Source organism: Chaetura pelagica, unplaced genomic scaffold (genome assembly GCF_000747805.2).
Source record: "Chaetura pelagica isolate M959 unplaced genomic scaffold, ChaPel_1.0 scaffold139, whole genome shotgun sequence".
Taxonomy (NCBI): Eukaryota; Metazoa; Chordata; class Aves; order Apodiformes; family Apodidae; genus Chaetura; species Chaetura pelagica.
This window is the reverse complement of record NW_009970717.1, coordinates 2759033-2784383: the sequence shown is the minus strand read 5'-3', so window position 1 is coordinate 2784383 and position 25351 is coordinate 2759033. Positions and strand designations below refer to the sequence as shown.

At 36.3% G+C, this 25351-nt stretch overlaps 2 protein-coding genes across 2 annotated transcripts in view; both read right to left on the bottom strand.

The window, feature by feature from the left end:
- Positions 1 to 1088: 1088 nt before the first annotated feature.
- Positions 1089 to 3861, bottom strand: LOC104396403 (cadherin-11-like; the record flags this gene model as incomplete). The annotated part of the gene is made up of 2 exons (XM_010006242.1): positions 1089 to 2933; positions 3744 to 3861. Coding segments are annotated over 2 exons (615 nt in total), but the record flags the coding sequence as incomplete, so codon positions are not given.
- Positions 3862 to 3864: 3 nt separating this feature from the next.
- The window catches only part of LOC104396346 (cadherin-11), a 36070-nt gene continuing 14583 nt past the window's right edge, over positions 3865 to 25351 (bottom strand). The window contains exons 2-12 of the mRNA XM_010006183.1: positions 22228 to 22623; positions 20687 to 20981; positions 19804 to 19923; positions 19174 to 19341; positions 15710 to 15897; positions 13359 to 13612; positions 12227 to 12363; positions 11927 to 12048; positions 11075 to 11192; positions 5159 to 5410; positions 3865 to 4361 (exon numbers count right to left, since the gene is read on the bottom strand). Coding sequence (XP_010004485.1) covers positions 3865 to 4361; positions 5159 to 5410; positions 11075 to 11192; positions 11927 to 12048; positions 12227 to 12363; positions 13359 to 13612; positions 15710 to 15897; positions 19174 to 19341; positions 19804 to 19923; positions 20687 to 20981; positions 22228 to 22455 — 2379 coding nt within the window. The 5' untranslated portion in view covers positions 22456 to 22623. The remainder of the gene's footprint in view (positions 4362 to 5158; positions 5411 to 11074; positions 11193 to 11926; positions 12049 to 12226; positions 12364 to 13358; positions 13613 to 15709; positions 15898 to 19173; positions 19342 to 19803; positions 19924 to 20686; positions 20982 to 22227; positions 22624 to 25351) is intronic.

Genomic DNA, 25351 nt, shown 5'->3' with positions numbered 1-25351 from the left:
AATCAAATGAAAAAGGACAAAACCAGCAGGGAAAGAAAATTTATTTCCAAGCATCTATGAGAGTGCTACAAACAATAGAGACTAAAACTCGAAGCATTTAAAACTATTAAAAAATGTAGTTGACAATGTCCTTCTAAAAAATTAAACAGAAAAATGTAGAAAATGCAGTTAATTCTAAAACTTGCTCAATAGTGAGCTCAATAGCATCAATGAGGATGGAGTCCTACAAATGACTTTTTTTAAACTTTATTTCCATTTGTTAATTTGTAAATTGATACTCATTTCATTTTAAAATGTTTATTTAAATTTATAATGGAGAAATGTGCAAATCTAGCAAAATATTCTTTGGATTATAAACAGAGAAAAATCAACGACCAAAGAAATTTGAACCGAGTTAATAATAAACTATAGAATTATATAGAATGGATACAGCTATAATAAAGTGAAATATTACAATAAACATTGTAGAGCAAATCTGCTTATTTAGCAAACCCTGCCTTATAAAACATAAGGATATAATGGGACAAGTGAATATGTTATGATTATAGAGCTGAAACATCATAATTTCAACAATCTAAATTTTAATCTAACTACATATAGGGGAGTCTTCAGAAAAGCAACACACCAACAAATCAGATTTCCTCTCAGATCAAGCAGTTTGGTACCTGACTGCAAATGAAGGACAGGATCTGTAAAATGAGCAGTAGATAAATGTGTAACATTTCTGTTTATTGCCTCTTCCCATATTGCAGCTGCTGATCTCTGCCCCTAAACAGCAAACTATTAAATTTAGCAGAAGTACAGCTGTATACAGATGCTGAAAATGTTGATGCGTGGAACATCTTCCAATCCCTTGCTCATTCTGAACTAATATAAAGAAAAAGTTATAGATCATTTTTTGATTAAAAATATACATTACAAAGAACAACTCTGAAAGCACTCTGTATTTCTGTCATCATGAACTAAAATGTCTTCCTATCAGCAGACAATGCTGTTCTACTGCAGTAAACAGGGAGATAAGAAAAAATCAGAAGTAAAAAAAAAAAAAAAAAAAGGTAAAAAAAAAAAAGTGCCAGAATCTTAATTACTACTCAGGTAAGGTAATTGTCAGGTAGAAGAGTCTTCAGGGAACTTATAACTAAACTGGGTCAGATTTAAGTCTCTAGAACCTGCAGACGCTTAGCACAGATATGGAAATTCACAAGCCTGAAGTAAATTGTAAGAACAGAGTACTCCTGTCCACTTATAAAGTAATTTGTGAAACCTCTGGAATTTCTAAGATACATGATAAATGCATATTACATGGGAAATATTGAAAAGTATTACACTTAATTTAATTCAGAAAACACAGTAGTATTATATGAAGATTATTACTGTGTTCTGGGAGCAGCCACAAGCTGTAGATAGAGAGGGTACAAAATGTTCACCAGACATTACATTTTTTTTAAATCTAAAAAACATTTGTAAAATGTACTTGATTTTTAAATAATCACTTAACAAGGCAACAAACCAACTACAAACACATAATAAATAAGGCTATTAAAAGGTCACAATTGTAGTAAATTAGTCAGAACTATAAATGGGACATTAGAAACACTATGTTTTTCCTTATATGCTTAATAACCAGAACAAGAATTAAAAAAGAATCAGTTTATTTCAAAGTCTGCTTCTTATATTGAAGCACATATTAAAGCAACAGTACAATGTTCATAAAATATAAGTGTGATGCTGTAACATTTCTTACATGTCAGAATACTGATATTTGTATGTATACTAAAATAAGAATTTTAAAATTGTACAAATAGATACATTAAAAATGACATAGAAATAGGGCGCCTCCCACTGCAACAAGACAGAGTTTTTATATCTGGCACGTATTAGTTCAAGATGAAAGTATAAGCAAAAAGATTTACAAGAATCAGCAGTAACAAGTTTGATGCTCAAGAGACATAATAATTGTACATTGTACTGTACATACATCATATGGGTTTAAGCTGGCTGAATATTATATATTTCAAGTTTAAAAATGCACTACTAGATAGAGTGTCCATAGTTTAAGGCGAAATTACAGCTCAGAACTGTTATCTTTTCTAATTTGTGGAAGCTTCTTTGACATAAAGATTTAGATGTTCATAATACATAAAAGTTCTCCCTTATTTTGTAGGTTTGCTATTAGCATTTTCCTTCATTTAAATATTTTTATTAAGTGGGTTTTTTCCTCTAGTGAAGCTGGCAGTCAACTTCTATGTTTGCCTTTTGTAGGAAAAGGTACTTCACAGTATTTACCACTTTTAAGTCCTTTTTTATCAAAGGAATCCTCTCTGTCAAACTTAAATGAGATTTTTCTTGATTTTTAAAAAAATACCTGCTTACATTTCTTCTGGATTCTTCAGAACATTGGGGACAGTTCTTAAGGCCAAATCTTAAACTTTATTGTTAAGAATCATCATCGAAAGTGTCTTTGGAGCCATACAAGTCTGCAAGTTTCTTAAACCGAGGTCCCCAGTTTTGTAGATAGTCGTAGTCCAAATCAGAATCTGTTGTCGCTGACTCTAACGAGCTAAGTGAACCAGCCACTGAGCCTCTTCCTTCATAGCCATAGATCTGAATAGAGTCATAAGGAGGAGCAGTTGGATCATTATCAGCCTCTTGTATTCTTGTGTTGATGAAATCATCAACGTCAACACTATTAGGAGCTGGCCGCAGCCCTGGTCTTGGCATATACTGATACTCAGGTTTTATGTCTTTACGAGGAATAAATCCATTGATGCCATCAGGGTTCTGCAAAGTAGCTATGTCAAAAGCTTCAGTGTCTTCCTCTCCTCCACCTTCATCATCGTAAGTAATAATGTTCTCTCGGACATCTTCCTCTTCAAAGACAATCAGAGGTTCTTTTTTCTGTCTTTTCAGTGTTACAAACAACACTACAATGACTAGAGAAAGAAAAAGCAAGTTAGACTGCACTCTTGAGCAGCAGCTGCCTTATAAATAGATTATTGCATTCACTGAAACTCCAGCTTCAGTTCCTCATGTATATTTGCTGACATCTGCACTTTTAGCATACCTAGCTAGGACAGAATTGAACATACTGATTTAAAGTTCTCTGTTTGGGCTGAATGCCATTGCTCTTTCTAATGGCTCACTATTGCAAGACTAATTGAAGAAAAGCATTTGTGGGCCTCCAGTGCTGCGTGAACACTGTGGCAATCACATGTACCGTCTAAAAGGTAATGAAAATGGAAAGAAAGAAAGAAAAGAAAGACTATAAAATTACTATGGTCAAATTAAAACATTTTATATAAATATTTTCAAATGATCAGGAAATGCTTTACAGCACTTTCTTAAAAGCAGGTCTTGTGAGCCATTCATTTGTCTTCAACACAAGAGGATTTAGAAGGAAATAGCTGGCAGGAGCCATTAATCCTGGCTGACCTCAATAAGGAACCTGTCATCCAAGGAAGATCACAAAACTTTAAACTGTATGTCATGACCTCCTTTAAACAGTGTCCCTGATTAACTGATATTGGGCTGTAAAAGGACATTCTTTGAGCACACCTAGACTAATTCACTGGTACTTGCTATTGCAGTCATCATATACTGCATTTTGGCCAGGCCAATTAGTGCCTTTTATAAAAATAAAAGCTAAGAAGTTAAGATTCATTTATCCATCTTGAAGTTGAAACCAAGGTTAATTTTTTAGCACAATCAAGGGTAGATGAGTAATAAGGAAAGAACTTTTTTACCTAATAAAATCACAATGCAAGCTAGAATGGCAATTAAAGCTCCCGTGCTTAATCCAGCATTGAGGACGTAGGCTTCGGCGTTACAGGAGAGCAAGGAGCCGTTGCTGTCACAGCCGCAGACCTAAGAATCATCATCGAAAGTGTCTTTGGAGCCATACAAGTCTGCAAGTTTCTTAAACCGAGGTCCCCAGTTTTGTAGATAGTCGTAGTCCAAATCAGAATCTGTTGTCGCTGACTCTAACGAGCTAAGTGAACCAGCCACTGAGCCTCTTCCTTCATAGCCATAGATCTGAATAGAGTCATAAGGAGGAGCAGTTGGATCATTATCAGCCTCTTGTATTCTTGTGTTGATGAAATCATCAACGTCAACACTATTAGGAGCTGGCCGCAGCCCTGGTCTTGGCATATACTGATACTCAGGTTTTATGTCTTTACGAGGAATAAATCCATTGATGCCATCAGGGTTCTGCAAAGTAGCTATGTCAAAAGCTTCAGTGTCTTCCTCTCCTCCACCTTCATCATCGTAAGTAATAATGTTCTCTCGGACATCTTCCTCTTCAAAGACAATCAGAGGTTCTTTTTTCTGTCTTTTCAGTGTTACAAACAACACTACAATGACTAGAGAAAGAAAAAGCAAGTTAGACTGCACTCTTAAGCAGCAGCTGCCTTATAAATAGATTATTGCATTCACTGAAACTCCAGCTTCAGTTCCTCATGTATATTTGCTGACATCTGCACTTTTAGCATACCTAGCTAGGACAGAATTGAACATACTGATTTAAAATTCTCTGTTTGGGCTGAATGCCATTGCTCTTTCTAATGGCTCACTATTGCAAGACTAATTGAAGAAAAGCATTTGTGGGCCTCCAGTGCTGCGTGAACACTGTGGCAATCACATGTACCGTCTGCAACAAAATGAAAATGGAAAGAAAGAAAGAAAAGAAAGACTATAAAATTACTATGGTCAAATTAAAACATTTTATATAAATATTTTCAAATGATCAGGAAATGCTTTACAGCACTTTCTTAAAAGCAGGTCTTGTGAGCCATTCATTTGTCTTCAACACAAGAGGATTTAGAAGGAAATAGCTGGCAGGAGCCATTAATCCTGGCTGACCTCAATAAGGAACCTGTCATCCAAGGAAGATCACAAAACTTTAAACTGTATGTCATGACCTCCTTTAAACAGTGTCCCTGATTAACTGATATTGGGCTGTAAAAGGACATTCTTTGAGCACACCTAGACTAATTCACTGGTACTTGCTATTGCAGTCATCATATACTGCATTTTGGCCAGGCCAATTAGTGCCTTTTATAAAAATAAAAGCTTCATTTATCCATCTTGAAGTTGAAACCAAGGTTAATTTTTTAGCACAATCAAGGGTAGATGAGTAATAAGGAAAGAACTTTTTTACCTAATAAAATCACAATGCAAGCTAGAATGGCAATTAAAGCTCCCGTGCTTAATCCAGCATTGAGGACGTAGGCTTCGGCGTTACAGGAGAGCAAGGAGCCGTTGCTGTCACAGCCGCAGACCCGGATGGTGAGGGTGTTGGTGCTGCTCAGAGGGGGCAGTCCGCCATCACTTATTACAATAGGAAGAAGATACAAATCTTGCTTTTGGCGACTAAATCCTTCACGTCTAACAAGAACACTTGCTGTGTTATCTGTTGAAAGAAAGAGAGAGTCATCACCACTGTTTCCACAAAGTCATCATCTTAGTGAGTACTGAAAAAAAAATGTGCTTGCTACATTGGCTCTGAACTTTCAGATGCCTCAGCATTATTTGTACAACAAACTAGTACAATGTGTTGCCTTCCTAATGACCCAAGAGCAATTAAAGAATTGTGTGTCATTCAGACAGTACCACACTCAATTTTAATTATTTTAGGGTGATGAGGGTAACGCAAAAATATCTCTGCTAGTACCTCTTTTTTGCACCCCAATAACTTTCTGGGAAATTCACAATACTTCATCAACTACTAGAATGACTGGGCCTTGGCATTGCTGTTTGAACTGGTTCTAGTCCCCCTTCTGGTATTGAAACCTTCCGTGGAGGTGACAAAACCCAGACACCCTTGATTTATGGTTCTTGATCTCAGATCTATAAGATTAGAAGGCAGAAATCTGTTCCAAAATGACCTGTGGCAATGAGACTCCCACCAAAATGAAAAGCAGTGTACTAGCAGATTTGAGCCTGACATGAAGGCCTAGGATGTGCTTCCTGCTCCCAGCCACACCAGACAAAGGCTAGGGAACACAAACAGCATTTCTTTATTGTACCCCTACTTCTCAGTTCTCAGACTGAACCAAAGTTTATAAAATTGTAAATATCCTGAAGTAAATAAAATGAAACAATCTTATCTGTGGTTTTCAGACCTTCAAAACTAGTTTAGGATGAAGATTTACTTCACACTACCCTTTTCCGTTTTACTATGTGTTTTATTTTTCACAAGATAACAGAAAGAAAAAAAATAGAAAAGAATGGTTCTTTTATCTGCTAAGGGAGGGCTATTCACCTCCAACATACCCATTTTACTATTACCTCAGGGTCCTGCAGAAGATTAGTCATTTTTCTGTTTAAGAGTCAGCATTAATTCCAGAATTTAATAATGCAAATAATAAAACCTCTCCTAATGATCTAATCACTGCTATTTCCATGAAAATTTTGAATAAATTATACCAAAAGAGAAGTATTCTTCCTTTATATTAACTACCCTTGCAGGCAGTACCCCTGATGCAGGACAAGATCTGAAACTGTCCCCAGATTTGGTGGGCACAGGTGCATTTATGGGATGAGAAGGATGTTATGGCCCAGCTTATCTGACTCTCCTACTACTAGTAACTTCTGTAGATCACAGAACAAAGGATGAAATTTGTTTAGGACTGTCCTAGATAGGATCTGTTCGTTACACGTCACATTAATTCACCTCCCCAGGTCTCCACCTCTCCTGTCATGCCCACCACATTTGATGCCCACTGTTGTTACCTCAGCTTGATAGAACAGTGGTGTTTCTGACACTGAAGTCTCATAGAAATAACATCTGGATAGAAAATAGCTTGTTAACGTCTCTTTTACATGATGGTCATACTTGCTAAGGATAGAGAAGCTCATAAGTATCCAATTATTTATTAGCAGGCTTTTTTTGGAGGTGCCCTTCCTCTATTTCAGTCATTTTAACCTCCTAGATGTTAACATGCAACAGTTGCCCAGCTAGGCTTTGTATATCAACGTCTGTATGATAGGTGTCTTATTTTAGAACTTGAAGTTAATGGGCTCATAAAAAATTGATGTAAATAAAAATGTAACATCTAATACCTATTAACCTATCAACTAATACTTGAACTAATTTATATTGATGTAGAATAAAACTATTCCACAGGGTTCTCTAAAATACATTTAATAATTCATTTCCTCTATACAAGAACAAAGATCTGCTCTATGAAATGAGAGATCACAATAGGACAGATTATTCTTGTGGCATAAAAATCTGAACTTTAATTGTTTCGTCTGCATTTTTAAATTATATTTTACTGTGTCATATTGTATTTTTCTTGAATTTTGGCAACTTAAATAATATTCCTAACTACAATTGAGAAAAGGATGGCAAATTACTCAACTATTACACAGACTGGTCAATTCCATTGCAGTCTCTTACATTACACTAAGGCTGAATTTGATGCAACAGTTGATTTCTGTGGTTTAACTTGAAGTGATTTCTAGTTTAATATAATTTTTAAAAAAATAAAAAATCCAAGCACCATGTGGCTAAAATTTAAAAAAGACTAACATAGATCAACCCTAAAGGTCATTTTAAAAACTTTTTTCCTGTTTACACTGACTTATCGCATTTAGACAAAATATTATATCCATAAGAGGGAAGCACCCCCCCCCCCCCTTTTTACCTAGATAAAATATAACATATAATCCTAGCTGATATTCTCATCCTTGCTTTTTCATTATTTTCAAGTCTCAGGAGCATAACTATAATCCAGGTATAATGACATTTTTTAAGCCAAGAAACAGAAGTTAAATGTCATCACCAGTTTAAAACTATTACTTAACACATAGGGGAGTTACTTGACTGACAGCCTTAATGAACACTGTGGGGGTTAACACAGAAGACGGAAGAAGAGAGCCATCTCAGCACCATTCAGAAAGATACATATGCACTCATTTTCCCAGTTATTTTTGTCTGGGATATCCAATATCCAAAAGGGTTGCAAGGGAGTATTACGTATACTCTGCATGAAATCTTCACAATTAGAAGTTAAAATTGTGTTACTTTATGGTGACCTTTACCATGATATTCCTGACCTTTGATTTTTGTCTTTTTCTCTGGTGATCTTACCGATGGTTTTCCAATTCCTTCTCTCCACACAGGCAAATGTAGCTTTGTTTTTGGGGGGCCTGTTAACATATATTGTGTAGGGAGGCTTCTACATTAAAGAAGGTGACTGCATTATGAACATTATCACCTATATCAGAATGTGAGTGCTGATCCAGCAAGAAAGCAAAACAAGTTCAGGGCTCCAGCTGTCTAAAATCTTTATCAGACAGTGGCAATTGTTGTGGATGATCCATAGCTAAAATCCCATCATTTTATTGTTCATATGTTTCAAAATGTCTTGATTAAAAGCTCCGAAATCAAGAGCCAGAGGACATGTTTCTATTAAAAAAGTGGATTTTAGTCAGTGCCTTTAGTGGGATCACATATCTTATTTCAGTCTTTGTAGAGCACTCTCTTGTGTACTAGAGACCACGAGCTCCCCTCGGTCCTGCCCTGCCCCTGCGCAGCGCAGTGGCCCCACAGGCCTCCACACACCGGGGGAGCCCAAGGGAAGAGCATTTTAGCATAGGACAGGGCAGGATCAAAAGCAGGAAATCCACCTGCTAAAAACCCATCTCTCTGCTGGGAAGTGTCATGAGCTTCTGTTGCTCTTTTCAAGTTCTGACTTCAATGGGAGTAGAACTGAACACAACCTGGGTAAACACAGGGCTGACTGTTGACGTGGGCCAATGTGAGTAAACAGCACAAAAGTAATTTGGTGTTTTATCCCAGCATGTGCTGAGCCATTATCTGGTGTTTGCTATGGAAGACAGTTTCAGCTGAAAAACCTGGTAACACAGTAGGCTATTAATAGGATGTAGAAAGTGATTACGTTTTTTGGATTACTGCAATATGTGATTACTTTTAGGAGTTAGTATAAAGAAACTCTATTAAATGATAATTATAGGACTGTATTCACTTTAAAGTTCTGTAATAGACTCAAACATTGGAGTTTTCACTAACTATTCTCCACAGTTAATAAAGCCATTTTTCTTTACAACTAGCAATTCCCTGAAAAAGCAGTGGCATGCTATATAGACTACTCGAATTTACAACTGAAAAGAGAAATCTTAAACGATCATGTAAATTGTTTGATTTGAAAATGGTAACAGTCTCTCAGAAAAGTTTTTTTATATATATACATCTGGAAATACATAGAATTTTAACTTTTTTACTTTGCTCTATACTGTAACTTATTTTAAAAAAACAAACAGAAATAGTTTATATCACTGCACTAAGGATTGCATAAAAATGAGGGAAAGACAGAATGGAAATGGATGGATTTCATTACACTATTCATTTCTTAAACATGAAATTATACAGGAAGATTCAATCCTTTAATACCATCTTGTTGAAATAACCTTTTGCAGTATTGTCGGGTACAGTCACTACATTCAACTGACATAATAATTTCCATTACAAAACATTTTTATCTGGGTCAAATTTGTCATTAAAAAAAGAATGGATTTGCTGCATATGGAAATGAAGGATTAATGGCATTGGCTGGTGTCAGGAACCATAATACGATTTGCCTGCAGCTGTATCAGAGAATCTAAATTCTGACCTACGCTTCCTCTGTTAGATTATAAAATCTAATCCATTTTCAGTTTGATATGGTGACCGTAAAACATATTCTAAATTGAAACTTAGCCTCAGGGTCTCAAGGAAAGAATACCTTTTTATTTACTTCTCTAAAAATATATCCATCAGTTTTAAAAAACTGTGTTTTACTGCTTTAAAGAGAATAAATATATCTGCTCTCCACTGAAACATTTATTAATTGCTTATGTATGTACAAGTGTCAAGCACCAGGCAACAGTATTACTTTGATCCTTCAAGAATAACAGAAATTTTGTTTGGGAACTCTGATGATAATTACCCTCACTTCAGATGTGACAGGAGATACAAAGTATGCCACAACATAACACTTGAGAAAAAGAAGTTGTTGCTGAAATAATGTATCTGGAGTATGTTGCCTTTTGTACTTCTGGCAATACAGAACAAATACTTTGGATTCATTATTTAGACCAGTTCAACCAAGTTCTACATTTCAGAAAACACTCAACTTTCCTTCAAACATTAAAGCTTGCTAAGGTAAACTGGTTTCTTAGAAGCCGAAGCAGTTTTTTCCCTGTTCAGGAAAATAACAAATGAACATTTAATGAGATTATCATATTGATTATAATTAAATAAATAGAATATATAGGCTGAATCTGTCTTTATTCTGTTTACCCCCCACTGGCTTTCTCAAAGTCTGGCAAATAAGGTTCACTGATGCTATTATATTAGATGATCAAGTAAGTTTTGATATTCATTCATTTTGCCTGCAACTTTCTTACATCTTGACATCAATCTGAATGCAAGACTATGCTGTATTTCAAGAAGATAAAGTTGTTAAGGGGATCAGGATACCCATATCTGGACACATACTCAATCTAGGTACATTTCACAACAGAAATCCCAATAAAGATTGGGATCTACAAAAGATTAGAGTGGCAGTGATTTGATTCCATTAGGAATCTAGCCCATGTATCTTGTGATCTGTAATTAAAAAAACCTACCAAGCAGGAAACGTGAGCAAATACAAGCAACCTAACAATTTTCCCACCTCAACTAATACTAGCTTAGTAAGTAGTTTTCTCTAAATCCAGCAGATCTACCAATTACATTTAGTGAATGGTTTTGTCAGTGTTTTTTACCCTCTTCCTGGGAGGCAAAATAGCAGTGGTTTGTTGTTTTGTTGTTTTTTTTTTCTTGTAGGGTATTATTATGTAATATAAAATATGTATTCAAGAAAATTATACTGAGTTAAAAAACTATATGATTCCAAGAACATCCTTGTATTCCAGCTGTATTTTTTCTGCTTTCCTCCTCTAAGCCTCTGCAAAACAGGCACTCTATCAAAGTTAATGAAAATGCTGTTGCATGACATTATGTTGGTCATTAGTCTTCCTTTGTAATTTCTTTGGACACTACTATGGAGGGAATCTTCATACAAACCTCTGTTGTCTCTGAGTGTAAAATTTCGATTTTGAATAATTTCAGGTGGTAAACTGAAGATAAATCTTGGTCCATTGGCCGAGTCATCTTTGTCATCAGCACTAATTGTAATAAATTGCTGTAAAAGAAAAGTACTCTGTAAACAAACAGCTCCGTCTCTGGTTACATCACATGTAGACAGCATTCTGAGTAATCCTTGAATTTTGAAATAGCAGAAACCCCCCAGACACCTTAACAAATCTATGCAACTATAAACACTGAGCAGACTCAAAACTTTATCAGACAATCTTTATTTGCCATTACATTTAACTAACTAATTTTAGAAGGAAAAGTATACACTATATATGCATTCTTATATACCTATATGTGTTAATGATAACTTAGGAGACTAAATAAAATTATGCAGAAAATTTGGCAGCTCAGAAGGAGTTACCAAAACATCCTTTCCAAAATGCTATACTAACTCCAAAAGTGCACATACTGTGTACAGCCATAATTCTGTATGCTACTAACTTCTCTTCCTCACATACAGTTTAGGGATAAATCTGCAGGCTGAACCCTCCAAGCACTGTACTGGGAAAGCTGCTCCCAAATAGCTTTGTGGCCCATGTGATGGTGAATACTCAGAATCAACAGCAGTTATATTCAATGCACAAAGCCCCACATCTATAACTGTTGATAGAAATAAAAAATAAAAGCACAGGAAAGTGCCTTTCTGTGTGCTCTGGGCATTCTGGCCAAAATTGCAAACTATACATTCATTTACTACTACTCATTTAAGCTGCCAACATCAAACTGGGCTAACACCCTGAAGAAATCCATGTGCAGGAAAGGTGGTGGGTATGGACATACCTGGTTGCTTTGAGCATTCTCACAGACAAATGCTTCGTAGGCTGCTGCAAATTTTGGAGCATTGTCATTGACATCAACAACCTTAATTGCAACTGGAACTTTGGCTTCCTGGTGTTGTTTGTCTATGGGTGTAAGCAAAACCAAAATGAAACAGAAGCAGGAAACACTCTCAAAACAAATAAAATCCCAGCTGTATCCAGGTAAAACCAAGATAGGCTAGTGCAGCTTATCAAACTGAGACAATGAGAAGACTATAGAATTTATACCATTGATTAAAAAATATATCAGTGAAATACTTACGGACTTCAACTGCAAAGACAGAGATATTATGCCAAGCAATTTCTTCCCTATCCAAAGCTTTTATTGTCTTGATATTGCCATCTTCTGCATTAATAATAAAATATCTTTCAAGGTCAGTGTGACGATCAATTGAATATCTAAAGAAAATTGCAAGTCAGTAATTAGATAAAAGAAGAACTTCATAGTTTATTGCATTCACATTTTTTGTATATTATTATTTTTAAATAATCATAAGAAGTACACTTATTGTTGTAGTGAAGATAATTGTCACAGGGATGATATGCAGTTCTTTTAAAAGGAGATTCATGTGGTTGGTTTCTACATTTAGAAAAAAAATTATGTTAGAATGTTTGTAGTAAGTGAAAATTATTGTTCTTTGAAGTCTCTGTGTTAAAGCCCCAAATTGATTTTTATTTTGTACTCTTATAAAAATGATAAAAAAAATCAACTGAGATATTTATGTTTTCTTCTGTTTCACATTAATTATTAAGATCTTTTAAGTCTTCTGATCTTTGGATTATGCAGAATATTAACTGATTATACCAGGTTATTAAATGTTGTCCATCATCTACACATTTGCACAGCTTTATACAGCTGTTTTTACAATCTTTACCTTGCAATTCTTTTGAAATTATAACTATATCCACAAAACAGAGGATTTAATTTACACTGAAACATTACAAACAACAATAAATTAATGGAAGGCTACCCAATATTACTGCAGAGAGTAGGTGTGTGTATGTGCTTGTTGTTAGTAATTGACAGTTAACAATTACCCAACATAATCTCTAATCTACTATGTAGACTTGTCTCTTTTGAGAAGAAAACATGCTGTGATAAGAGCTTAGGATATTTTATGGAAAATATAACTTAGAATAGAGTCTAACAGAGATGTCCTTCAGTATATTTTAGGTATACATAGCTATGATATGCTTTCTTAGTGATACAGGCTTTGAGAAACTAGTAGTTAATGGAATAAGACATAAAACAATGCTGAATGATTAAAGATATTAATATTCTGGTTGAATTTAGAGTATTACTATGCTAGATCTATCATACTATCTTAATAACTTGCATCAGAATTCTAAAAGCTAATGCTTAGAAAGAAAGAGCCAGCTCTAGTTAAGCGTACCGTATAGCACTGTTAGCAGCATCAGGGTCTTTGGCATGTACTTTTCCAACCACAGTACCAGATGCTGCATTTTCTTGTACTTCAAAAATATAACTTGGCTTTAAAAATACAGGTGGCTCATCAGCATCTTCCACTGATATCTTCACTGTGACTGTGTCCTTGAACGGCCCATTGCTGATGAACTTAGGATCAATATGTACATTGGCTGCCTCTACCTTCAGACTGTAGGACTTTTTGGTTTCAAAATCTAAGAGCTGTGAGAAACAAGGAGACAAGAATGCATCCTGCAGTTAGGAAAGCTAGAGTGTAAAAGCAGTAAGCAGTTCCCTGTTATTCAATGACATAGAACAAATGTGAGCATCTGTCAACAAGCTTGGACTGAAATGTGTGTATTTAAAAACATAGAGACTCAAATGGAAGGAGCTACATTCTATGTATGGAGCAGCATAGGATGGCACTTTAAAAAAAGCAACAGTCTTTGCTTCCTTTATCATAGAATCCTAGAATCCTGGGGTTTGGAAGGGACCTCAAAAGATCATCTAGTCCAACCCCCCCCTGCCAGAGCAGGGTCACCTAGAGTACATCACACAGGAATGCATCCAGGTGGGTTTTGAATGTCTCCAGTAAAGGAGACTCCACAACCTCCCTGGGCAGCCTGTTCCAGTGCTCTGTCACTCTCACAGTAAAAAAAAAAATTAGGATATTTACCTTGAACCTCCTATGCTCCAATTTGCACCTATTACCCCTTGTCCTATCACTGGTCATCACTGAGAAAAGCCTAACTCCATCTCCCTGACACTCACCCCTTACATATTTGTAAACATTGATGAGGTCACCCCTCAGCCTCCTTTTCTCCAAGCTAAAGTGACCCAGCTCCCTCAACCTTTCCTCATCAGGGAGATGTTCCACTCCCTTAATCATCTTTGTAGCTCTGCGCTGGACTCTTTCGAGCAGTTCCCTGTCCTTCTTGAACTGAGGGGCCCAGAACTGGACACAATACTCTAGATGTGGCCTGACTAATGCAGAATAGAGGGGAAGGAGAACCTCTCTTGACCGACTAACCACACCCTTTCTAATGCACTTTATTACTCAGGAAATAATCTTTACTGGGAAAATTAACCTTTTCTTCATGCAGCCTTACAGGCAGCACAAAGCAGCAATGGCTAGGAAGGGGGTTCCCACAAAACGCCAGACTTGATTTATCCCCAAGATGGAGGGTGTTCCTTTAGAGGTATGGATGTGGCTTGGATTCCTACTGGGTGCACCATGAGACTGGACAAAGAGAAGTTAAAATATTTCAGTAGTGGGGGAAATATGAAGATGGTTTGCAGTGCTTTCATTTCTGTAGTCCTTTCCATCCAAAGATCTCACAGCACTTTACAAAGGGGAGGTGAAATAATGCCCCATGAGATAAGTCCTTTTGGGAGCCCAACCGAAGTCAAAGCACTGCTGCACTGTCATGGACACAAAATGGCTGCAGTGTTGTGGTAGCCTCACAACAATCAGATTTCTAAACATCTGAGAAGCAGGTGCCAACCACAATTCACAAAGTATGCTAACACCATAGACTGAATGGTGTGCCAGTTAACCCACATTTTAAAATACACTCCCACCTCTAGAACAGATACAGTAATTGAACCACAGCATAGTTTTACCAGAGGAGACCTCTGGGTCTCTTCCTGAGAGATTGCCCCAGTGCACAGGGCAGGGCTAACTTTGAAGTTAAGTCGTTCAGGCCATCTGCCTGGAGTTTTGATTATCTCCAAGAGAGATGAATAGCTATAAAGACACAAAGGGCAAAATAATACTGCTTAAATAATGAATATAATTTATAATTTGTAATTTCAGTGTCATTCAATAACACTTTTAAATATCACATTGATGGATTACATATGAAATCACTTTGGTATTTTTGCTGCTTTTCACATAGCCTGTGACTCCTTCAGAACAATATTGTGGACAATGCACAGCTGAATAATTCAAACTATAGGGCGTGAGGCTGTCCAGACCCAACATAAAGCAACAGTGAATGTCTGCTACTTATCAGCACTAGGCAAAACTTCATTACCAATGAAGCTGATGGCATTGATTGTATTTTACCGTGACTTTTTATTATGAATTCATTTAGTTTGTGCAATTAATCCACTGTACAGTATTTATGTAACTCTTCTTGGTTATTTTCTTCCATTCCAATTCAGCTAATGGGGAAATGGAATATAGAGTTAATCACAGCTTTAGAAACAAAATAACTGAAATTGCATTTACTGATATTTTAGCTTAGGTGGTAATGCATCATTACTAAATATTCTGTCAGCAACAAATAATACTACACATTAGTAGGTGTTACTCACTTTCTTAAGCTTCACAACACCTTCTTGAGTCTCATAATCTGTTGTAATTTCAAACATATCCATGCCATCTCCATCAATGATGCTGTAAGCTACTAAGCCATTTTCCCCAATGTCTGGATCTTTGGCCTTCACTCTTCCTACTTCTTCTCCTGGGACAGCTGCTTCTGACACTGACATCTGGTACACACCTGGTGGCAGAAAAAAAAAAGGCATTTGCCTTAAGTATGCAGTCTGCTCTCCAGTTGTATAGTTACTCGTTGAACTTGTTCCAAATAAACACAGTAATTTTTTATATTTTTAAAATCCCCTGAAGGAACATTATGTTTTAAAGAACTCTGAGAACCAAGTCCTCCCTGAAATCTTATAACATATTGCTAATCTATATAAAATTACTTCTTCACTGATGTTTTACACATCCGTGTATCTCTCTGTTCAGGGTGGGGTTAAAAAGACAACCAATTATTTCAAATACAGAAACTGTTGTAACATCGAGGTTATCACTCATATCAGAAATGTTACAAAAATTAAAGGAAAATTCTATTTCATATGACTCATAGCATGACCTTCAACCATCTAGAATCCAGACGCATTTCTGCTCATTCATTCAAGAGCCACAAATTATATACAACAAATTGGATAAGACCTCCCTGCTGTACCGGCAGAAGAATCAATCTGCTGCTTTCTATGGCTTTAATTTGGAGTGTGAACATATAGTAGCAATGATTATCAAAATTTAACGCAGCGGAGAATACATGCCAATTTGTACAGGGTTCCACACCATACAAATAATGGCTTTTCCTCATCAAACTCCATTAGGAAGACCACCCCCAAACATCCCAGAGCAGTGTTGCCATACAGGTTTTCCCTTGTGCCTTGAGAGACACCAGAGGAGCGCAATATGTTCCTGGATAAATCTTTCTCCAACAGTTGTCCTTTAGGCTGCATTGATTCCAGGACCTTCCCAACCCACTCCAGAGTTCAGATAACATAACTTGATCCTAAATATACAAATCTGTGTCAGCATTTTCTGTCACTTCATCAGCATTAATAAATTGGAGGGGAAAAAAGCATGAGAAAATAAAATAACCTTATTTATCCTCCCCTTCGGTAATTGTTCTCTGTTGCTACACAAGCACCCTAGGAACATCAGGAGATTTACACCAGGCAGGGACTGGCTCATTACCCATAAAAACAATTGGCACTTGTAATTGAAATAGGTAATTAACTCCAGTCAGAAAGAAGGCAAAATTTAAGCACATAACTCATTAAAGGTCTGAACAATGAACAAAAAAAAACAACTAACCAACCAACAAAAAAAAAAAACCAAACCAAACAACCCCATAAAACCAAAAAACACCAAACAAACAAATAAAAAGAAGAATGAAAAAAATCCATCACATAGATATTTATATGAACAGGTCAAATCATCGATTTGATTTATGAAGTATTCCAAATTAGGGTTAGTTGGGGTGAATGACTACTGGAAGAGGGTAGATTTATATATTAGATACTAGAAATAAAATCTTCACTATGACGGTGGTGAGGCACTGGAACAGGTCGCCTGGGGAAGCTATCGGTGCTCCATCCTTGGAAGTGTTCAAGGGCAGGTTGCATGGGGCTTGGAGCAACCTGGTCTAGTGGAAGGTGTCCCTGCCCATGCAGGGGTTTTGGGTCTAGATGAAATTTAAGGTCCTTTCCAACCTAAACCATTCTGTGATTCTAAAATTAAGTAGAGTAACTGCTGTTTGGCATTTCTGGTAATTTTAAATATTCTCCTATAACACCCAGTAAGGTAGCCTTAATTTGCGGAAAATAATCCATTATTTGATGAAGTTACTCCACAAAATACCATGTCTAGGGTTATGATTTGGAGAGAAAAGGTGTATTTGTGAGGTATATAAAACATGAAATTTTTAGGATTTAATACTTTCTTATTAGAATGGTGGAAAGTGCTGACATATTTTTTACATGTAGGGACTGGCTATCTCATTTAAACTCTTGCGAGACAGTCCAGGAGGTTGTGATGCTGGAAGAAGAGCTGTTAGAGAGAGGGTCATGTCCAGCATGTATCAGTGTCATAATGGTTGCTCAGAGGAGAAACAGCTTGGGATAAGATGGCACATACGCTGCACTCCAAATAACCCCCCAGGCAGAGATGAGATGCAGAACAGATGTGTAGGTCCATTAATGTACTTCCACCCATCTGTGAAGACTGAATCTGTTAATGTCAGCTCTGATTAATTTTATATGTGAAAAACAAATAGCACAGGTATTAAAAATTACTTTTTGACCATCGACTATATATTTTAACCATCAATTTAACAATGTAACTGTACTAAATTTGGTTTATATTGCAATGGTAAATATTTATACTTGAGGAGTATCCAGTATTAACTTTTATCCTTATGAACATTCACCATTCACTGAGAATGTTTATAGAAGTAAAGGATGAAGTATCAACAATTAAAATGAAAGGCTGTGTGAAATAAATGTTGCTCACTCACTTGAAGGTTTGCCAAAGACCTGAAAGGGTGTAATCAGGATCCGATTAGTAGATTATGCAATCCTTTCATCAAGAGACAAGAAAAGCAAGAGACTTGAAACATGAGAAATACAGCTGTAAGAACCTAAGTATTTCTCCTGTCCTTTGCCCAACTTCATCAAAAGAACAAAGTGGATTTTTTAATTGAAATTTGCTATCATAACTATGTTTGCAAATAGCTATGGACTTGGAGCACTGAAAGGTGTGACGTGAGGCCATTTGGAGACTTCCTTCAAACACTGTCAATGTAACTGGAGGGCTTTCTGCTGTATACACACTATGTGACAACTGCATATTGCAACTCTCCCACTACAGCAGACTCTGCTCCTACACAATACATGACGGGATTTTTGTGGTAACCTTCTCCCTATTTCCCCACAATGACCTCTTAAATGTCTTGTGCTCTGAGCAGAGTAGCAAACACAGCTTGCTTTTTAAAGTGTGTTTTACATCCACACTATAATCATGACAAAAGGAAAGGAAGTAAACCAGTTTATTTCAGCACTGGTGCAGGAGACATCAACATTTTCTAGAATTTTTGACTGGTATGGTTTTAACACACAAGAGACCCCCCAGGAAATGGGCTTTCTTTCTCCATTAAAAGAGAAGTCCAGACTTCCTGATAATATCATAGGTAGATTTATAATATAACATGGTTCAGAAGTTTAAAAAATGTAAGTGTAGGTTTAGGAATCTTCATAATCCAATCTTGAACTTAAAAAAAGAGTCTCCCTTTGCTACACAAAACAAATAATCAGGATACTAAAGCTCTATATGTTACTAGAAAAAATATGTAAATAATACGTATTCTCATGTGCTGTAACAATCCAGCAGTTATTGCTTTTTGAAGTTTTGGATATGGCCAATAATACACAAATATGGGTACTGAGTAGTAAATATGACTAAGGATTCTGTTACTTACTCTGTGGGAACTTTGGTGGGTTGTCGTTAACATCTGTGAGTGTAATTGTCACTTTGGTTGTCCCTGAAAGGCCTCCCATGTGTCCTCCCATATCTTTTGCCTGTATTACAACGTGATACTCTTCCTTAGCTTCTCTGTCCATATTTGGAAGGGCAGTTCGAATAATTCCTGCAAATACAAAGAAAATGTGGCACATACAAATTTTCACAGCTTCACGTCACCAAAAGAATGGCTACTGCATTTTTAGTTTGCATTAAAATACTGCAATATTTGCAGCGATGATGCACATTGTTTTTTCTACACTTTGCATTGTGCTATGCAGGGACAGTAGCCTAAATATTCAACATACCTGGACACAGAACAACCCTGGAGAATTACAGTTCAGCACAGAAACTGCCATTTCTATCATACCATATTATACCACAAAAGAAATAGTATAATCTTTCTAGTGTGCACCCAGGAGACAAACCTGCAAAAGTGCTTAGCTAGAATCAAGAGAGAATGAAGGAAGTTTTGCTCAAACACATTAGCAGATATACCCAACTGTACTGCCTCAGTCAATATGTTTAGTTCTTCATTGTAAAGCATTCTAGTTATGAGGTCCTACTCAAATAAAATGCTCAATAATACCTGTTTGAGCTTCCACTGAGAAGTACGGCTGACCTTCAAGAATACTGTAAACCAATTTGGCACTGTTCCCATAGGTAGGATCATCAGCATCTGAAGCTGTTACCTGAATAACTGATGTACCTAAAAATGAAAAGCAAATGCAGAGGGAATACAGTCAGAGCAAACATGTCTGTAAGAAGCGTGCAGAGATGCTGTCAGTCATATGGCATAACAACTTCTTAACTTTTTTATTACCAGGTTTGGTAAATGAAAAAATTTACTTGGCAATTTATATATGACAAAATAGACTCATACAATCCAAAAGGATTGGTCACCAGTTGTGATGTGGATTAATGTTCTAAACAGTGAAGATATAAAAGTCACTCTGTACCATTGTGGCTTTTTTCCTTAGTAGTTTGTTATATTGCTTTGTCTTTCGATAGCCAAACAACAGAGTTTTCTTTTTCGTTTTTCCTCAGTAAGTTTCAGAGGAATAATTCCTGCAGAAATCTCTAAGCTAGACACAAGCTCAAACAGGACATGAAAAAGGAATAGGCAGTATGGCAGTAATTCCTTAGCTTTATTACACAGCTCTGCCAAAGGTATGATCTTGATGTTTACCCCAGAGGATTCACACTCCATAAATTCCAGGGGAACCTCACATTCCTCCTAGGAGCAAACAGTCCTGTTCTAAAAGCCATCTAGAGACATTTCAACCATCAGTAAGTAGCTGCGCAGGGTTTGATTTGGTCAGCAAATCAAATATATTGACTGAGTCACTGGCTGAGCATGAAGTGTTACTTCCTGAATTTCTAGACTATAAGAATTAAATAAAGCCAACACATACTGACAATGCAACATCTTCCATAAGGCCAGGAACTTAAGTGCATTTGTGAGTACTTACCTACATTTGATCTCTCTGGCACATTGGCATGGTAGTTTTCATGAAGAAACTCAGGTGGGTTGTCATTTATATCTTGAACTTTAACAATGAATTCAGAAGGGGGTTCCAAAGGTCTGTTAGTGTTCCTATCTACAGCTTGTGCCGTCAGAGTGTACTGAGCTCTCTCCTCCCGGTCCAGTGTCTTTGTTGCATGGATGTTCCCTGATTTGTCATCGATAACAAAAATTATTCCGGCTCCTTCACCTGAGAGAATGTATTTAATATTTCCATCTCCAGAATCAATATCTGAATGAAGCTAAAAAAAAATGAGAAAAAGACATACCTTAACAAGGAGGTATACATTTCATGTATGTGTTTACAAAACAAAGTAAGTTAATGAAATCACTATCATGTCATAGTTTTCAAAACTCTTGTATCAGGCAATAATCCCTACTCAGGTCCACACTGTGAGCATATGTGCCCTGCATTTAGAGAAGCTGCCTTCACAGACTTGAATGTCACCACATGCAGGGTGCTGCTGAGACCTGATCTTTAAGTTTGAAGGAAGTGAGTGCATGAGAAGATAGTTATAACAGGGTCTTTATTCAAATGAAGTTGAAAGTGTCATTTTTTAAAAGATTTTGTACACTTCATACTAATCATATTCTACTAGGTTGCATGAAAAAGCTGTTAAGCGACAAATGAGATGTAACAAATGAGCCAGTCAGTGATTGCCAACTAGTTTTTAATTACGACCTCTTATTATAAAATAAGTAACAAATGCTTGCTAGACATTCTTACATTCACAACCAATAAAAACTTCTATTTGATGTATGAAGGAAATGTTGAACCAAATTACAGATTTACTGATTTTATATTGACATCTATGAATTTCACAGTACTAAGCATCTTTTAAACTAGAATAGCTAGAATGGTATTTGCTGTCTTTGATCCTGTTCTCCACTCTTTTGTGCTGAGGTTAAGTCAGCACAGTCGTGCTGACCATTTATAAACTGACAAATCGTACTGTTTTGTTCATGTACTTACATTCTGATAGCATTAGACAGTAAGAATTAAGACATCAGTCCAGGATGTGCACATAGAAACCTTCTATACATCCCCTACGTAGTTAATTTTAATGATGGCTTGAAAATGAAAGGATGAGATACTATTGGACAGTACACTTCCTGAGCTGCTGGCTTAGCCACTAAATTTTTAATTACAATTTTAAAGACCCAAGAATGATACTACATATTCTTGAGACATACTGTTGCTCTGGTTCTTTCAGTGGTGTTCAATAACAGCTTGTACACCTTTACTTAAAGACTGCTGAGGTCAGTGGAAAAATTTGTATTCACTCAGGTAGTATTTTGCTTAGTATTTCCTTGAGCTACAACAAAATGGTTATGTCTAGGTGAGTAAGTAGCTGCCGAAGAAGCAGCTAATAAACCAGAAAATTAAGAGCAAGGAATAAAGCAGTAATATAAATAAAAAATAATACAATATATATTATATAAATAAATAATTTAAAATTGATGGATGAAAAAGAAGTTCTTTCTTACCCTTCCTACTAGTACAGGATCTGGTCCTGTGTACTCTTCTATAACAAAGAACTGATTCCACACCCAGCCTCTTTTTGAGCGATGCAGAACTTGTCCTTCTTTTCCTTTTTCGTGGTGACCATGAAGCGATGGCCTTGCGTGGTTCAGTTTTTCTGTAGTTATGGCATGGCTGTAATACAACATGCCCAGGCAGATAAGGGCAGCATGTAAACAATTGTCCTCCTTCATTTTTGGTTATTTTGTAGGCACAGGAGTATCCAAGAATCTACCCCTTCCACCTTGGAAATCAAAAAGTTTGGGGCTGCTGAAAAATGTCAGATAAAATGTTCTGCACATAGGATGACACCACACATTAAACTCATCACTTTAATGGTCTGCAGCTTCCCAACTTAATTCCTGAAAGAAAGTAAAATGGAGAAGGTTTTCAGTTCCTTTATGTCTTTGAGGCACAATTGTTTCTTTATTAACCAAAATAAAACTACGTCTACCTTGGAAAATTTTAAAATACAAAGTTGATTAAAATATATTAATAATAAGAGTAATGATTATATTTGGTGTTTTGTTACATGCAACTGCCACCATGTAAAATCTCCAGACTCACTGCTTAGGACACTCATTTGGAAGCTGAAAGATAGAGAATCATATTCCTCATGATCCTTCCAAATGGATTTAGTCCAAGATGCAAGCTAACTGCAGAAATACCTAATTTATATCTAAGCCCTCTTTGGAGCTTAGATATAAGCCCTGGCCATAAGTTAAGCCATAGGTTTAGATAGATACCAAGATACTTGCTTATCAAGAATGAAATATTTCTAGACATGCCTGGAAAAAGGCTTTTTTATTACCAACAGATTTTCATGCTGAAAATAACTACCTAGGTTTTTCTAGACAGGAGCTTTGGCTGACAGAACTCTGAGGACCTTACATTTTGATGCAGACCCTTGAAGAAGTAGATCTTCTACCTCCCTCTCAGGGTCAAGTCATCACAGCAGAGAAGCAGCATTGATTCCCAATCCTGCTGCCTTTGTGCTGCTGTCGATAAAAGTCATAAAACAATAAAGCCATACACAGATACTTCTGATAATAACAATTGATTTAGCTATTTATTCCTGCTTTCCCTGTGATTAAAATTAGCAGAATTATATAGATTTCTTACTTTCAAATGCGTCTTAAAACAGTAGGTCAGAATTAATATTTGAATCAGAAATTGCATAATATAGCAAAACTTGCTTAAGATCTGAATCTCCAGCAGCTAACAATCCATCATAAAGACCACTTTGACTTATCCCTGGAGGTTTCCAATATATTCTCTTTCAATCTTTACAGAACAGCCAATTTTTAAACAAGGTCCCTACAATGTTTGTTTCAGCCTTAAGTGTCATTCACATTAGTCTTCTGCAAGATACTAATAAAAGCCTCAATGTTATTTTCATACAGGTATGTGTATAAATTTATGCTACCATCTTCATTAAAAACAGAATGATTCTTTAATGAGAAATAAGGAGATCTTACACATAGTATTTGTAGCAGACAAAATGTGAATATAGGGAAAATGTTCAACCTACATCACATTCTATAACTCCAGCAACAGATACGCTCAGTAGCACCAAACCAACTAATCCTGGGATGATTTTCCTCAAATCTTGAGCAATCATGTTCACTATCCACATCCCTTTGCACAGTTACATAAAAATAAACACTGTAACATTGACAGGCTTATACATGAGCAATTCATAAATAAGGAATTAAATATTTGTTTTTAATTCCTAAAAAAAGGTAAATGTTTATTTTTAATTTATTGAAAACGGAAATTATCTCTTATTACAATACCACAATGGCTCCTGCCTAACTAATGAAATGAAAGTCACACATACAGATCCAACCATAATCTGGCCCTCCTGAGCACCCATATTAAGTACAATCTTTGGTGTATCTTTTTTTTTTTTTTTCCTATTATTATATAATGGCACAGTACAGATGATTTGTACTAGCATAGAAGACATTAAAAAGAAAACAATCTCTATTGTTTTGGTCAGGAAAATGCTTTTATTCTGACACGTGTGTGATGTGTGGAACACTGGGTCTGTGTTTTTAGAGCTTACTTTCCATCTCCATTTTGTTGAGGGGTACAAATAAGGCAGGACCTGATGGACCTGAAAACTGAGATTTAAGACTAGTTATTATAGTAGCTTTATATCATGATAGTTACCTCTAAAAGTAGACTTCCCCCCCCCTCATTTTGCATAGAAATAATAACATTTAAGCCTCTAGTATGCAGTATTTATTTACCAAGCTTTACTATAATTTCACTTTATTAAAGCATGGTAAGTTTTTTTAAATACAAACCATCAAATTCAGTACTCATCTCACAAATAGGAAATGAGTTACTCTGTCCTGCTCAGTAAACACCTCTGGATTTACTTCCTTGTGGCAGGTGTAAATTTAATGCCATAGTGAGCAGGCTCTGAGGTTACCTCTTCTGGCTGCTTTGTCTACAGACACATACTGATGTAACCAAATTCTATGTATTAAGGCTAGTTCAGTCTGCATCATAATTGCATTCAGTTAATCAGTGATACTGCTGTTACAGATGCAGTTTGCCGTGGAGTGTCCTTTGAGGCAAATACTTATCAACGCCATGCCCAGTATAGCTAACGGCGCTGGGCCAGTGCACTTGCTGTAGGGATCTGTGGCGTGGTGCTCGCCTGCAGCAGTGAGGGATGCTGGGGCTCCCTCAGCTGTTAAACGGGGCCTACCTGCTCCAAACAGAATTGAAAAAGGAAGGCACACCGAGACAGTTTGCATTTTTAAACCCGCTGTGAAAAAAAACACAACAAACAAACAAAAACACCAAAAAAAAGCCCAAACAAAACCACTAAATTGCTTACATTAATAGATTTTGGATGCATTTGAAAATTAACCTAACTGATAATTATTCTTCATTAACATCACATAATGATCTCAACAATGAAAATAAGTAAACAAATACAACCATTATTCCCAGACTTCTCAATACTGTTATGTAAATCAGCAAACACTTTACAAACATGTTTAACAATAATGGAAGAGCAAAGCTGATACATATGGTGCTTATTATCAGATACTCAAGTGTGAAGTGCTGGAA